Below are 15,097 nucleotides of genomic sequence, written 5' to 3' on the forward strand. Positions count from 1 at the left end.
TATTAAAATTATATCATTAATAACGTTTTAATCTAAAATTATGATATTTGTATTATTAATAATATTATTTAATTTAAAAGTTGCGGGTAAGTAGAAATTAGCTATTTTTGGATTTAAAACCCATGTAAAACTAAAAAAAAGAGTAAAAATCATTTTATTATTTTCAAATCAATCATATTTAAAACGAAAATAAAATATAGTTGCTTTTAAGATATTGAAGCCAAACAAAATCATTTTTTTTCTAAAATTTTGTATTAATTTTATTTATCAATAAAGAGATAATAGATATTTTTTCTAAAGTGTTTAATGCGTTTGAAATTTTCTATCAGGATTATAAGATATAAGTTGAAAATGCATACTTTATGAAAATAAAATAATATATGCAACTTACTAGTTATAAATTAAAACAAATTCATAATTTATATTATAAGCATTATTTATATGAGTTTTTTAAAATCATACTTAATTTAAAATTGGGTTTAGTTATGGATTTGGGTAAATTTTAGTTTGGATTAAACTGGTTCAAATGGATTTTTATTTCATGATAAAATCAAATTAAATTGTGTTTACAGTTTGAGTGAGAATTGATAAATCTATATAGAAATAAAGTCAACTTATTTAATTAAAATATAATAAGGTAAATTACAATCATATCATTAAATTTTAAACTTTTAATTTAAATTTTAAAAAAGTTTAATTCAATAAGCAACCTTAAACTATATTGCTTTTCTTAGTTAGGTACTTATTTTTTTATTGAATGAAATAACTAAACTATAACCCATAACTGTTGTGAGCACTACTGTTGAAGAAAATCTTTTAACCAATCAAGAGTTGACACGTGACATTAAATATTAATGTGGTGGGTCAAGAGCTAAAAAAAATTAACGATTAGTGCTTATAATAATTACGAAATTATAATTTACATAAAAAAATTGTCTAACTAAAAATTAAGGAAAAATCCAACTTCATCCACTATGTTCCAAATTGAATTTCTTGCAAATCTAACCAACCCCACTTTTATTGTTTCCGTAATTACTAAGAGATTCTTTTTTTTTTTTGCTCTCTTCTTCCCATTCTATTGGGAATATAATTAATATGAGAAACTTAAACACTGTCCTAGTGAAACACGTTTGTCATTTGTTGGAGACATGACTTTGAACAACAAGATCAATGTTGGACAGCTATGTTCCTTCTCTACTCTAGTATTTAACGTTTAATGCAAAGGGTTTGTAATTTTCTCTTTGATTCAACTGCCATTGAACCCCTTCTTCTCTCTATATATATACTCACTTCACTTCAGAAAGCATGTAATTCACAGCAAAAGCCTTGAAACTGTTATACTTCACACACAATCTTTTTACTTACATACATAGAAAATAGTTTGATTTAGAAGAAATAGCAGAGGGAAATGGCAGCTGAGATGATGCTCCGGTGTGTTTTCGAAGGAAGCATATCAATGCAAGACTGTTTGATCGAACGGAGGCCCTACCATCGCAACTGCCAATGTGCATTGCACAACCTCAAAGGGGTTTGTTTATCTACTTGCACTTCTCGGACAACCAATATGTCATTCCCTAAGAAACAGACATGGGGTGATTGTTCTTTGTGTTTGTCGGCTTCCAAATTCTCTGCTCAATCTCCTCTTCTTCCTGATGCCTCCTTCACCAATACCATACAAAATATTGATGCAGCCCCCGTTTTGAGTGAAACAGAAGCTCAGCACAGTCAAGTTTATAGATGATAGAGGGGGGGGGGGGGGAACAGGTTAGGAAATGAGAACTATTTTTCTTATTCTCTTTAGCTTGACATTTATGTTTAGTCTCCAAAGTACAGTTGGTGTAGATAAAGATGAAAAAAAAGGGTACAGACATTTCAGGCAAAACTATTTCCCTGTAAATCCTTAGAGATGAACTTCATTGTAAAGAAGGCTTTATCCTAGCTAAAGTAAACTACTTCCCTGTAATTTCTTAGAGTTGAACTTCATTTTAATAAAAGTTTCCTATTTTTGTCCTGTTCCTTATTATAATGCTACATTGCCCTGCAGCTCAGCACTTTCGTTAGGGGGGAAAAAGATAAAAAGAAAAACATTTTTTGTTTAAGGTTTTACACTACCTCCACGACTTAACAAATTTATAAACATTTCAAGAGAATACTGGCAAAATATGAAATTTTCTGTAGTCACGGCAAAAAGTTTTAGCGTAATTAAGTTTTCTGGAAGCAACTTTTTCTTTTTAAGGAGTTTTGGTGTTACAAAACAACTATTATTTTACGATTGATTAGATATTTAACAGCTTTTTTCATTGCCTTTCGAAATTGTTAGAGTTTTGTGATCCAAATTCTAATAGATTGCTTGCAAGTTAAGTGAAACAAAATATATCTTGTTTCTAGAATATTCTTTATTTATTAGTATAATATATTTAACATTTATTAGCATAATATATTTGACTTTGATTAGAATTAGGTTTTTTTAACCTATAAATAGATGTAGTCGAAACTCCTCTTGTAATCATTCGAATTTGACATAATAAATTTTCTTCTCCTTTGCCTGTGATTTTTTTCCCTAAAGGGTTTCCACGTAAAAATATGTGTGTTAGTTATTTTTATTTCTCTTTTCTTTACAATATATTGTCATTACCGACGTTCTATTTTTACAAATTAGTAACAGAGCTTCCGGGTTGCTCATCTCAATCACGGTAATGACGTCTTTGAAGTATGAAATTCTACTGTTAGATCGCAACACCAGATTTGCATTGTGGCAGATTAAGATGCAAGTAGTTCTTGCGCAGATGGATCTGGAGGATGCCCTGCTAGGGATAGATAAGATACCTTCGACATTAATATATAAAGAGAAGAAGCGTAAGGATCGAATGGCGTTAACACAATTACATTTGCATTTGTCTAACGAAATTTTAGAGGATGTGATTAAAGAGAAAACCGTTGCTGCATTATGAAAGATGCTAGAACAAATATGTATGTCGAAAACTCTAACCAGCAAGTTGCATATGAAGCAGTGTCTTTATGTTCATCGTTTGGGGGAAGGTGCGTCTGTGCACAAACACTTAACAGTGTTTAAAGAAATTCTCTCAAACTTGGAGGCAATGGAGGTTCAGGATGATAAGGAAGATCAAGGGTTGATTCTACTTTATTCGTTGCCCCCGTCTTATTCAACCTTTAGAGACACAATTTTATATAGCCGCGAGTCTCTCATAATTGATGAGGTTTATAATTCTTTGACCTCGTATGATAAGATGAAGCATCTTGTGGTTAAACCCGACTCTAAGGGAGAGAGTCTCATTGTTTGTGGGGGACAAGAACGGAATGCTGATGATGATCGTGGAAGGACACAGGAACAGAATCCTCGCGGTAAATCTAAGGGTAGATCAAAGTCTTCAAACAGAGGTAAAACTTGTAACTTCTGCAAGAAGAAAGGGCATATTAAATCTGGGTGCTATAAGCTACAAAACAAGATAAAAAGGGAGGCTACAAATCAAAAGGGAAAACAACTAGAAAATGTCGGTGAAGCTGATGTTGTAGAAGACTACAGCGATGGTGAACTTCTAGTCGCTTCTGTCAACAATTCTAAAGTGAGCGAGGAGTGGATCCTTGATTCGGGCTGCACCTTCCATATGAGTCCCAATCGGGATTGGTTTACAACTTACGAAACAGTGTCTGAATGTGTTGTTTTGATGGGAAATAATGCTTCGTGTAAAATTACAGGTGTTGGAACAATTAAAGTTAAGATGTTTGACAGAGTTGTCAAAACACTTAGTAACGTGTGACTTGTTCCAGAATTGAAGAGAAATTTAATTTCGTTAAGTACTCTTGATTCAAAAGGGTATAGATACACAACTGAAAGTGGGGTTTTGAAGATTTCCAAAGGTTCCATTGTTGTGATGAAAGGGCAGAGAAAGACTGCCAAGTTATATGTTTTGTAGGGTTCTACTGTTACTGGTGATGTAACTTTCACTTTCTCTTCCTTGTCAGATGATGATATTACTAAACTTTAGCATATGCGCCTAGGGCATATGAGTGAGAATGGCATGGTAAAATTGAACAAAAGAGAACTTCTTGATGGGCAAGGAATTTACAAACTAAAGTTCTGTGAGCACTGCGTTTTTGGGAAGCAAATGAGAGTTCAATTCATTAGAGGGATCCATAACAAGAAGGGGACGTTGGAGTATATTCATTCTGATCTGTGTGGACCATCCAGAGTGCCTTCAAGAGGTGGAGCTAATTATACGCTAACTTTTATTGATGATTTTTTCAAAAAAGTTTGGGCGTTCTTCCTGAAGCAGAAAAACGATGTGTTTTCTGCATTTTAAGTAAACTATGATTGAAAAATAAACGGGAAAACAAATAAAATACCCCCGCATAGACAATAGCTTAGAGTTCTGTTCTGATGAGTTTAATAAATTGTGCAAGTCAGAAGGGATTGTGAGACACTTGACAGTTCATCATACTCCACAGCAAAACGGCTTGCAGAACGAATGAACAGAATGGTCATGGAGAAGGTTCGATGTATGTTGTCAAATGCCAACGTACCAAAGTTGTTTTGGGCCGAAGCAGCCTCTACTACATGTTTTTTTGATCAATCAATTTCTATTTGTTGCCATTGAGAAAAAGACTCCACAAGAGGAATGGTCTTGTAATCCTGTTGACTATTCTGATTTAAAGATCTTTGGGTGTCCTGCATATGCTCATGTTGATAATGGAAAATTGGAACCGAGATCCATTAAATGTGCTTTTATTGGTTATAAAGCTGGTGTAAAAGGGTATAATTTATGGTGTCCTAAAAATAGAAAGGTTGTGATTAGCAAAGATGTTGCTTTTGATGAAACTCTTATGCTACCTAACTTATCTCTTAAATAATCTTCCAATAAAGAAAATCAAAAGTAGGTGGAGCATCAAATTAATCTAGAATCTACAACAAAGTCAACTCTTCAAGCCAGTACAAAAATTCAGAATAGAGTTACTTATTTACCACAATACTCTATCGCCAAAAACAGAACTAGAAGAGAAATTAAACCTCCAAAGAAATATGCCGAGGCTGATCTAGTTGCTTATGCTTTAAATGTGGCTGAAGATATAGATGCAAACCAAGAGCCATCTAATTATTCTGAGGCGGTTAGCTATGAAGACTAAAAAAAGTGGATGTTTGCTATGCAAGAGGAGATGGAATCACTTCACAAAAACAGAACATGAGATCTTGTGAAACTTCCTAAAGGTAAAAAGGTTGTTCGTTGTAAATGGGTGATTGAAGAACCCAGATATAAAGCAAGGCTTGTTGCAAAGGGTTACAATCAAATTCCAGGAGTGGACTTCATAGATGTGTTCTCCCCAGTTGTGAAGCATAGTTCGATTCGAGCTTTGCTTGGTATTGTGGCCATGCATTATTTGGAGCTTGAGCAGTTAGATGTAAAAACTGCATTTTTGCATGGAGAACTTGAGGAGGATATTTACATGCAACAACCAGAGGGTTTTATAGTCTCAATAAAAGAGGACTATGTTCGCTTGTTGAAAAAGTCCCTTTACGATTTGAAACAGTCACCAAGACAGTGGTATAAGAGGTTTCATTCCTTTATGACTTCTCATGATTTTAAAAGAAGTAGTTTTGACAGTTGTGTTTACTTTAAGAAAAACAGTGATGGTTCATTTGTGTGTCTACTCCTTTATGTTGATGACATGTTGATAGTAGTAAAAGATAAATGAGAGATAATAAAGGTCAAAGCCCAACTAAGTGAAGAATTTGAGATGAAAGATTTGGGACCAGCAAAGAAGATACTTGGTATAAAGATTCTCAGAGATAGAAAAGCAAGTAAATTATACCTAAGTCAGAAAGGGTACATTGATAAAGTTCTTTACATGTTCAATATGGAGAGTGCTAAGCCTATTAGTACTCATTTAGCGACCCATTTTAGACTTTCATCGGCTTTGTTTCCACAATCAGATGATGAGATTGAGTACATGTCACATGTTCCATACTCTATTGTAGTGGTATCTCTCATGTATGCTATGATTTGTTCACGTCCAGATTTATCATATGCAGTAAATGCAGTTAGAAGATACATGACGAATCCCGGTAAAGAACATCGGAAAGCAGTTCAGTGAATTTTAATATGCTTACGAGGTACTACTGATGTGTACTTACAGTTTGGAAGAACTAGAGATGGAGTCATTGGGTATGTTAATGTTGATTTTGCTGGAGACCTTGATAGAAGAAGAACTCTCACAGGTTATGCATTTACAATCGGAGGTTGTGCAATAAGTTGGAAAGCCACTTTGCAAACTACAGCCACTTTGTCTACCATTGAAGCTGAGTACATGACGATTATTGAGGCTTGTAAAGAAGCTATTTGATTGAAGAGACTCTTTAGTGAACTCAATGAAGACCTTCAAATCAATACAGTATTTTGTGACAATCAAAGTGCCATCTTCCTTACAAAAGATCAAATGTTTCATAAGAGAACAAAACACATTGATGTTCGGTATCATTTTGTTCGTGATATTATTGCTCGTGGTGATATTGTTGTGAGCAAAATTAGTACTCATGAAAATTCTGCAGATATGATGACTAAGTCACTTCCTATAACCAAATTTGAGCATTGCTTAAACTTGGTTGGTATTCATTGATGAAGTTTAACCCTTAAGGGGTTTTATGGAAGAGGTGAAAAACTTGCTCGTTGAGAATTTGTGTCAATGTGAAGATTGTTAGAGTTGCGTGACCCAAATTCTAAGAGATTGCTTGCAAGTCAAGTTAAACAAGATATATCTTCTTTCTAGAAGATTTAGTATTTATGAGTATAATATATTTAGCATTTATTAGCATAATATTTAACTTTGATTAGAATTAGGTTTTTTCAACCTCTAAATAGATGTAGTCGAAACTCCTCTTGTAATCATTTGAATTTGACATAGTGAATTTTCTTCTCCTCTACCGTGGTTTTTTTCCGAAAGGGTTTCCACGTAAAAATTTGAGTGTTCTTTATTTTTATTTCTTTTTTCTTTGCAATATATTGTTATTAACGACGTTCTATTTTTACAAATATTGTTGGACTTGTGTGACTCAAATTCTAAGAGATTGCTTGCAAGTCAAGTTAAACAAAATGTATTTTCTTTCTAGAATATTTAGTATTTATTTGTATAATATATTTAGCATTTATTAACATAGTTTATTTGACCTACTAATTTAGCCTATAAATAGGTTCTTTTACAACCTTAGAAAATACACCCATTAGAGATTAGAACTCATAACACATTTAGAGAATTTTGTGTTTACATTTTGAGGGTTCTTTGTTTTCGGGTTTTCAGGTTTTAGTTTTTATCTCCATCTTTTGTACTCTTCATTCTTTTGTCATTATAGTAAAATTATCATTTCCCGTGGTTTTTTATCCTCTTTGGAGGGGTTTTTCCATGTTAAATTTATATGTTCAATTTCTCAATTTATTTCGCTATTTTTTTACTTATTGTTTAATCAGGTCAATCCTATCAAGTGGTATCAGAGGTAGTTCAATTTTCATAAATCAGCCCGTTCAGAGATGGCAACAACAAGGTTTGAAATTGAGAAGTTTGATGGTGAGACAAATTTCAATCTGTTGCAAGTTCGGATGATGGAAATTCTAGTTCAAACCGGCTTGAAAAAGGTTGTTACCAGGAAAAAGCCTGAGAATCTAAATCAAACAGAATGGGAAGAGCTTGATGAAAAGGCTTTATCTGCAATCAGTTGTGCCTCGCGAATATGGTTTTGCAAGAGGTATTGATGGAGAAGGCCTTATCTGCATTGTGGAAAAGGTTAGAAACTCTTTATGTGACTAAGTCTCTGGCTAATCGTTTAGTGTTGAGACAATGTCTATTTACGTTTCGCATGAACGAATGTGAGCTTCTTAGAGATCACATCAGTCAATTCATTACTCTTTTAAATGATTTAAAGAACGTTGATGTTCATATTGACGATGAAGATCAGGCTACGCTATTATTGTGCTCTTTACCCATTTCATACAAATCTTTCAGGGAGACCACGATTTATGGCAAAGACAAACTCTTGTTCGAAGATGTGAAGGGTCATTTGTGGAGTAGAGGCAAACTCGACAAAGAGTTTGGTTTGGATAGCAAGGTAGATAGGCAAGCTTTCATTTTGGTAGCATCAAAGAAACGAGACAAAAGGTGTTGCTATTGTAAAAAGTTAGGTCACGTCAAAGCAGATTGTTATAAACTAAGAAAAAAAGAGCTGCTGAGAGTAATGAGAAGGATGTAGCTGGTGTTAATTTGGCCAATGAAAGCGGTGATGTTTTCTTGTTACTCGTTACTCTCAGCAGCTCTTTTTTCTCGCACTTTATAACAATCTGCTTTGACGTGACCTAACTTTTTACAATAGTGACACATTTTGTCTTGTTTCTTTGATGCTGCCAAAACGAAAGATTGTTATCAGCTTCAGTGGTAGACAAAGCGACTGTAGTTTGCAAAGTGGCTTTCCAACTGATTGCACAACCTCCGGTTGTAAAGGCATAACTTGTGAGAGATCTTCTTCTATCAAGGTCTCCAGCAAAATCAGCATCAACATACCCAATGACTCCATCTCTAGTTCTTCCAAACTGTAAGCAAACATCAGTAGTACCTCATAAGTATCTTAAAATCCACTGAACTGCTTTCCAATGTTCTTTACCAGGATTCGCCATGTATCTGCTAACTGCACTGACTGCATATGATAAATTTGGACGTGAACAAATCATAGCATACATGAGAGATCCCACTGCACTAGAGTATGGAACATGTGACATGTACTCAATCTCATCATCTAATTGTGGAAACAAAACCGATGGAAGTCTGAAAGGGGCTGTTAAAGGAGTACTAACAGGCTTAGCACTCTGCATATTGAACAAACATGAACAAAATTGTTCAACTAAATTTAGTTTTCTTAATTAACTTTTTATACTCAAAATTTTTAAACAATGTGAATTAGTCCTATTAGTAGACATTATTATTTTTGTTTAGGTATTGATATGTATTGAGTATCTTTAGGTGTAATAATTTGGATTTTCGATATATTTTTATATTTTAGATAAAGAATTTTTCTTTTAGGTAAATTCTTTGTAAAAAAAAAAAGAAAAGTTTTCATTGATAAAAAAATGAGTTTTTTTTTAATGGAATCCATTATTTACTTGTTTAATCGTTGATGAAAGCTAAAGTGGCAGAAGAAAGTTAGCAACTGATGCATGTCTTGTGGACAAGCATGTTGATGCCTACGTCAACATATATTTAAAAATAAAAATACAAAAATTAATAAAAATGCTCAAAGAGTTATTAAAAATTATAGAATATAAAAAATATATAAAAATATATAAATTAAATAAAAAGAATACGTATCACTTGCTCCAACCTAAATCAATCAATAGAGTATCTAAATTGGAAGAAAGCATTTTTTTATCAAGGTATCATCAGACAAATATTATTCTATTGTAATTTCATAAAATAATCAAACTTAATATCAACTAAAATTAACATAAACACAGGTAAAAATTAAGAAAAAACAGATGAAGACCAAACTCCAAATGGAAGATTCTAAATTGAAAGGATATAGGTTAAAAAATTGAAATACGTATTGATTATGACAAACATTAATATGTAATTTATTGATGAAATTTAATTTTGTGAAATTATAAACATTAAATTTTGATTTTATCTAAATATGTAATATAATTTTTATTTTAATTCAATTGTACACACTTAAAAAAAATTAATATATCAATTTATTTTTATATTAGATAAGTATAATTGTTTATGTATATGTATCTTGACTTGTATGTAGTGGTAGTTAAAGTTATTGTCAAACACCTGTTTAGCATGGATTCGAGCCGTGTTACTCCCATTCCAAACTTAAGATGTAATATATCAATAATGATGTGCACGCTGAAATCCATATGTAATTTTGAGATAACCAGAATTATTTTACATGTTTTAATGGTTTTTCTTTAGAGTAATTAGAACCAACGTAAATCAACCTTATTTACAAAGCCAAAAGACTTTTTGTTCCATAGCTCACCAAATATAAACAATAAGAACCGTTAAGCTAAGAATAAATTCTATTAGTTTGTAACGACTTAGTGAATTAAATCAAGACATAAAGGAAGACATAAGAGAACCCCAACTTCATTCAATAAGAAAACCCACTTGAGATGACCTAGTGAGCCACGTCTGTTTTAGTTGGGGTGTCGGATAACATAACTTTGAACAAGAAGATCAATGTTGCACAACTATGTTACTTCTCTAGTATTCCACGTTGAACGCAAGGGCTTTCCTTTCTTCGACCCTTTCCTCTGTTTATATATATATACTCACTTCAGAAAGCATGTCAACTCAAAGCAAAAGCCTTTGAAAATATTATACTTCACACAGAAATATAATCGTTGGATTAAGAACTTCCTCCCTTTCTCTGCTTTTATTCTTTCCCAAGTTTCCTTCAGACGTTCTTTGTAAGATGAATCATTGTACTCTTCAGCAGAACGACGCGGTTTTGGCTTACGAAGAGATGAGAGGATTGATTGCAGTCACTGATCATCAAAAGGGTGGTGCAGTCGTTTGCCCCAAGCCTCGGCGAATAGGGGTCCCCGCCACTAACCTGAACAAGCCATGGAGATTGCATACGAATCACCAAGCCGACGTGAGCGATTCGATATCTGGTGTGGAACTTCTTGATATCATCCTTGTTAATAAGGATTTAGGAACAGAACAAGAACAAGCTATAGCCTCATCACCTCCATATTTTTGTGGGTCGCCTCCGAGTAGGTCTGCGAATCCACTAGTGCAAGATGTTCGATTTGGTGATGAAAGGCTTGGACATGCCCTTTGGACATTGCAAACTCCGTCTTTGTTGTCGTCATCATCGGCAGGTAAAGGAGAACGTGGTAAGATGAAATTCGGCCTTACATCGGCCACAGTTAGAGTTGAAGGATTTGATTGCCTCAACAGGGATGGCCAAAATTCCAGAATCCCTGCTATGGCTTAGAACATAAATTAAAAGGCAGGTGTACATATAGAAGGAAGTTAAGCTCCATTGGATATATCTTTGGGGGAAGATTGTGAGATAATTTCTGTTTAGTACTGTACATATGGTTTAAGTTACTCTCCAAATTTACTATGGTTTCATGATATTGTTCTTGATTATTTAGAGAGAGAGAGAGAGAGAGAGTTTGATTTAGAAGAAAGGGAAGAAAGAGGAGAGGGAAATGGCGATTGAAGCGGAGGAGATGACGTTGGGGGTGCGTTTTGGAAGGAAGCACAATTATACAAGATTGTTTGATCCAACAATAATTTAGCATAAAATTCAACTCAGCCGATATCTTCCTAGGGCCCAATGAAGTCTAATGATTGTCGACATTCTACATTAATGGAAACAATCCCTTTTATATTAAGCGAATAGAACAAAAATATTAATTTTTATAAGAATTTCTATAATAACTCTTCATAGAACAATATTTGAATATAAAAGATGGTGAAATGAAAAAAAAACTTTGTTTCTATATTTTTTTAGTGTGTCGTACAAATGAAATTTCACTCTTATTTGTAGAAGATCTCATGTCTCTTCATAGAGATATAATTACCCAAATGGATAGTCATATCTTTAATAATAAACATAATTAATCAATAGATATCTACTTAAATAATTATGACTATTTGTTAATATTCAAGTGACATAGTTTATCACTATAAATAGTGACAACTTTTGGTTAATAACCAAATGATATAACTTTTAGTTACTAATAGCTTTTCATTTGCAACTATTGGAACACTATATTTTTGAAAATGTTCTAACAATCTCTCCCCATTTTCAAAATATTCTAGATTTTGATAATCTTAAAAATCAATTGCATAACCTTTACTTAGTAAAAACATATTAAATTTAATCGAAATTGTAGATACTCTGACCCAACTATTCCATTTGATTAACTAAACACAACTCACACAATGATTTTAACACCAGTCAATGCACAGTATCCAATGACATTATTATGGTCATGTGTCTGTAATATCTTTTCATAAGTGTTATTAGAGCTAAACCCTTGAGCTCCTAGAAGTGACTACACTTCACCCTCACATAGGTAGATCTCATAAAAAGTGTTTCCGTAATTATGACATTCTAACATATTTATGTTATGGGTTTATTAATAGTATAATTCTCATCATATCCTTTATCATTACGGCTAAATTAATAGAAATAAAGTTTTCCTAATATTTCAGTCCTCGACCACGATGCCGAAAACTTAATGTTTGTTTTCTTGAAACTAACTAAAAATACGACAAAAGCAAGTGCGTCTATCTATAGATAGTATAGCTACAGTGAGTAAAGATATTGTATCCACAAGAACTAAAAGTATTAGTAATTATCATTTTCCTATTATTTATTCGACAAATTGGAGTGATTGTTTTAAACTAAGATTTACTAAATTAATCTAACTAAATAACTCAACAAAGAATGAATCAGGAAAATAATCGAATAATAACCAATGAGAGAAACAATACCCAGGAAAGAATCCACCTAAACTTCATCTATTATTATGAATCTGATTTAAACGATTTATTCACTTGGTATCTTGATCCGTAGAAACCCCCTAAATTATACTAATATCTCTTTCAATAGTAAGAGCCACTAACTCTAGGTTGATTAACTGAAATTTCTTTCTAATTAAAACCCCTATTGTCACATTAACTCGATCTATAGATTCCCTATTAGATTTGACTCTAATCTGGTAGATTTATGTCGTCCTATTTTCTAGGATTGCATGCAACTCCACTCAATTATACTAAATCTACTCGCAAACAAGGATTTTTCCTCCTCTAATTTAAGCACATTAAACATGAATTAACATCCCAGAAATATTAAAACAAGAGAGAAGCGCACATAACTGAGAACAAAACTCAAATATTTATCATGTAAAACAGAAATCAAATAATAGAATTCATCATAGGGTTCATCCTCCCTAGGTATCTAGGAAATTAGTTCATAATTGTGAATAAAAACATTTCAAAGTCAGAATAACCACAAGAAATAAAGAAACTCATAAAAACTTCAAAAGAAATTAAAAGAAGGTCTTCAATCTTGACGGAAATCCGCTTTAGAGTTGGCTCCAATGGTGTTCTTTGAGTTGTTTTCTTCAATATTCTCTGATGGCTTCCTTCTCTCTTCTTCTATTTGGTATTTATAAACTTTAGAATGCTGAGAAAGCCTAAAAATTGTGTTTTTCTGCGTGTTTGGGATGCAAGTCGTGAAATCAACACGGTCTAGCACATGGTTGTGTGTCCAGCTCGTGTAGCTCCTGAACCTTGTTCTCTCTTTTTTTTTTGCTCGTTTTTCACTCCTTTTGCTCTCAATTTCTCTCCTAAGTATATAAACATGATTTCAAAGGATTAGGAGCATAAAGTTCACCAATTTGCATAAATAATCATCCAAAAACGCATTAAGAACGAAATTAAAATATGTTACTTTTATCACTTATCACACTTTTTATCTTGGGATGATAAATTATATATTATTTTATAGTACTAGCAGTCGCATATTGATGATGTACTTTGTCTCATTGAACTCAAGACTTGACGTTATACCAAACGTTGAGTCGAGCTTCCATCATGAGTGACTCAAATATTATGGGCTTGTATCTTATCTCCAAATTTTTAAATTTTCAATATAGTTATGTTAATTATCTATACCACATGGTGAAACTTCATATTTATTTGTGTCTTGAAAGTTCAAAAGACCAGCATCCCCACCATGTCCAATTATTGATTCACAGTGATTACATTATTGTTATTATCTTGTCTTTTTCACCAAGTTGTTGTAAAGAGAACTTATCATGTATGAATACTCAAATAACATTATTTCTCAACAAACCAAGGGTGTTTCATATATTTTCGTACATAGTTATATTAGAGGACATCATCTACCCAATCATTTGACTATAATTTCACACATTATACACCCTTTATTATGGACATTACTATTCATTTTGTGGCTATCATCAAAACTATGTCCATCGCCTAAATGGGTCAAATAGCATTCATATTGCTATTTCCATACTTATAAGATCGTTTTATTCATGGCTTAAGTAAATTTCAAAATTTACTACATCTTGAAATTTTATAGAACTATGAGATTATAGATCATATTCAAGCCATATATAAGTACCATATGCACCATCATAAACATGCACAATATAATCTTGTTTTCAAATATATGATTATCACGTTCACATTTCCGTTAGAAGATTTCATACCCAAATAGTAATTTTGTGATATCAACTAATGTTTTTCGCTATTCTACCTTAACTAGAAAAATTAACCATACATATTACATATGACATATTTCATTTCTAGTCAAAACCACTTCTCCAACATTTATATCATAGACTAAAACATGTACAATCATATATAAATCTCATTTAGCTTATGGTTATTTTAAATCAACCATGATAATTCATATTATAGGATAAACTTTTGTTTAGTGTATCATTTTCAATTAATACACTTAAATAGTATCTCATAAATAACATCCAAATGCTAGTTACTAATATCATGATTTGAATAAAAAATCATTAAATATCTCAAGTTCACGAGAAATTAAAAAAAAAACTTTTGTAGTGAAAAAAACCCACTCATAATTTGGATTGCACGAATTAAATTTAAATTCTCCATATTTATTGTGTACTTATAATGCACCAATAGGTGTCGAAGTGACACTTTAAAATGACATCACTTTTCAAGTTGTACTTTTTTGTTTTAAGAAACCATTCAATGGCACAACTTTTTGGTCGGGAAGACTCTCTTGAATGGTCATAATGCTTCTCTTGGTCGGGAAACTTGTTCAAATAATGTTAGAACAAGCATCACCATTCAAAGCAAAATTATTATTTTGATCCATTAATAGATAATTTCTCAACCGTGAATTTCATTTCATCCATCTTCTTTCTTTCTTGCATGATATATAATATATATTATATTATTTATATAGATAATAATTATGCATATGATAAACTAGCATTCGATTTCTATCAAATAAATAATCCATAAAATAATAATGTTTTTTTGCATTTTGATTTCTTCTAAATCAAAA

The 15,097-nt window shown here is 32.4% G+C and overlaps 2 protein-coding genes across 2 annotated transcripts; both read left to right on the forward strand.

Moving 5' to 3' along the window:
* Window positions 1–1,408: 1,408 nt before the first annotated feature.
* Window positions 1,409–1,741, forward strand: LOC128041672 (uncharacterized). The gene has a single exon (XM_052631957.1). The coding sequence runs from the start codon at window positions 1,409–1,411 to the stop codon at window positions 1,739–1,741; it is 333 nt and encodes a 110-aa protein (XP_052487917.1).
* An 8,558-nt stretch (window positions 1,742–10,299) lies between these two features.
* LOC105773496 (uncharacterized) lies at window positions 10,300–11,445 on the forward strand. Its single transcript, XM_012595458.2, has one exon. The coding sequence runs from the start codon at window positions 10,472–10,474 to the stop codon at window positions 10,997–10,999; it is 528 nt and encodes a 175-aa protein (XP_012450912.1). The 5' UTR covers window positions 10,300–10,471; the 3' UTR covers window positions 11,000–11,445.
* The last annotated feature ends 3,652 nt before the right edge of the window (window positions 11,446–15,097 follow it).

This window comes from Gossypium raimondii, chromosome 6 (genome assembly GCF_025698545.1).
Source record: "Gossypium raimondii isolate GPD5lz chromosome 6, ASM2569854v1, whole genome shotgun sequence".
In the NCBI taxonomy this organism is placed as follows: Eukaryota; Viridiplantae; Streptophyta; class Magnoliopsida; order Malvales; family Malvaceae; genus Gossypium; species Gossypium raimondii.

What these genes read in the sequence shown, in the direction of transcription:
- LOC128041672 (XM_052631957.1), top strand. Translation starts at nt 1,409, where the DNA reads ATGGCAGCTGAGATGATGCTCCGGTGTGTTTTCGAAGGAAGCATATCA.
- LOC105773496 (XM_012595458.2), top strand. Translation starts at nt 10,472, where the DNA reads ATGAATCATTGTACTCTTCAGCAGAACGACGCGGTTTTGGCTTACGAA.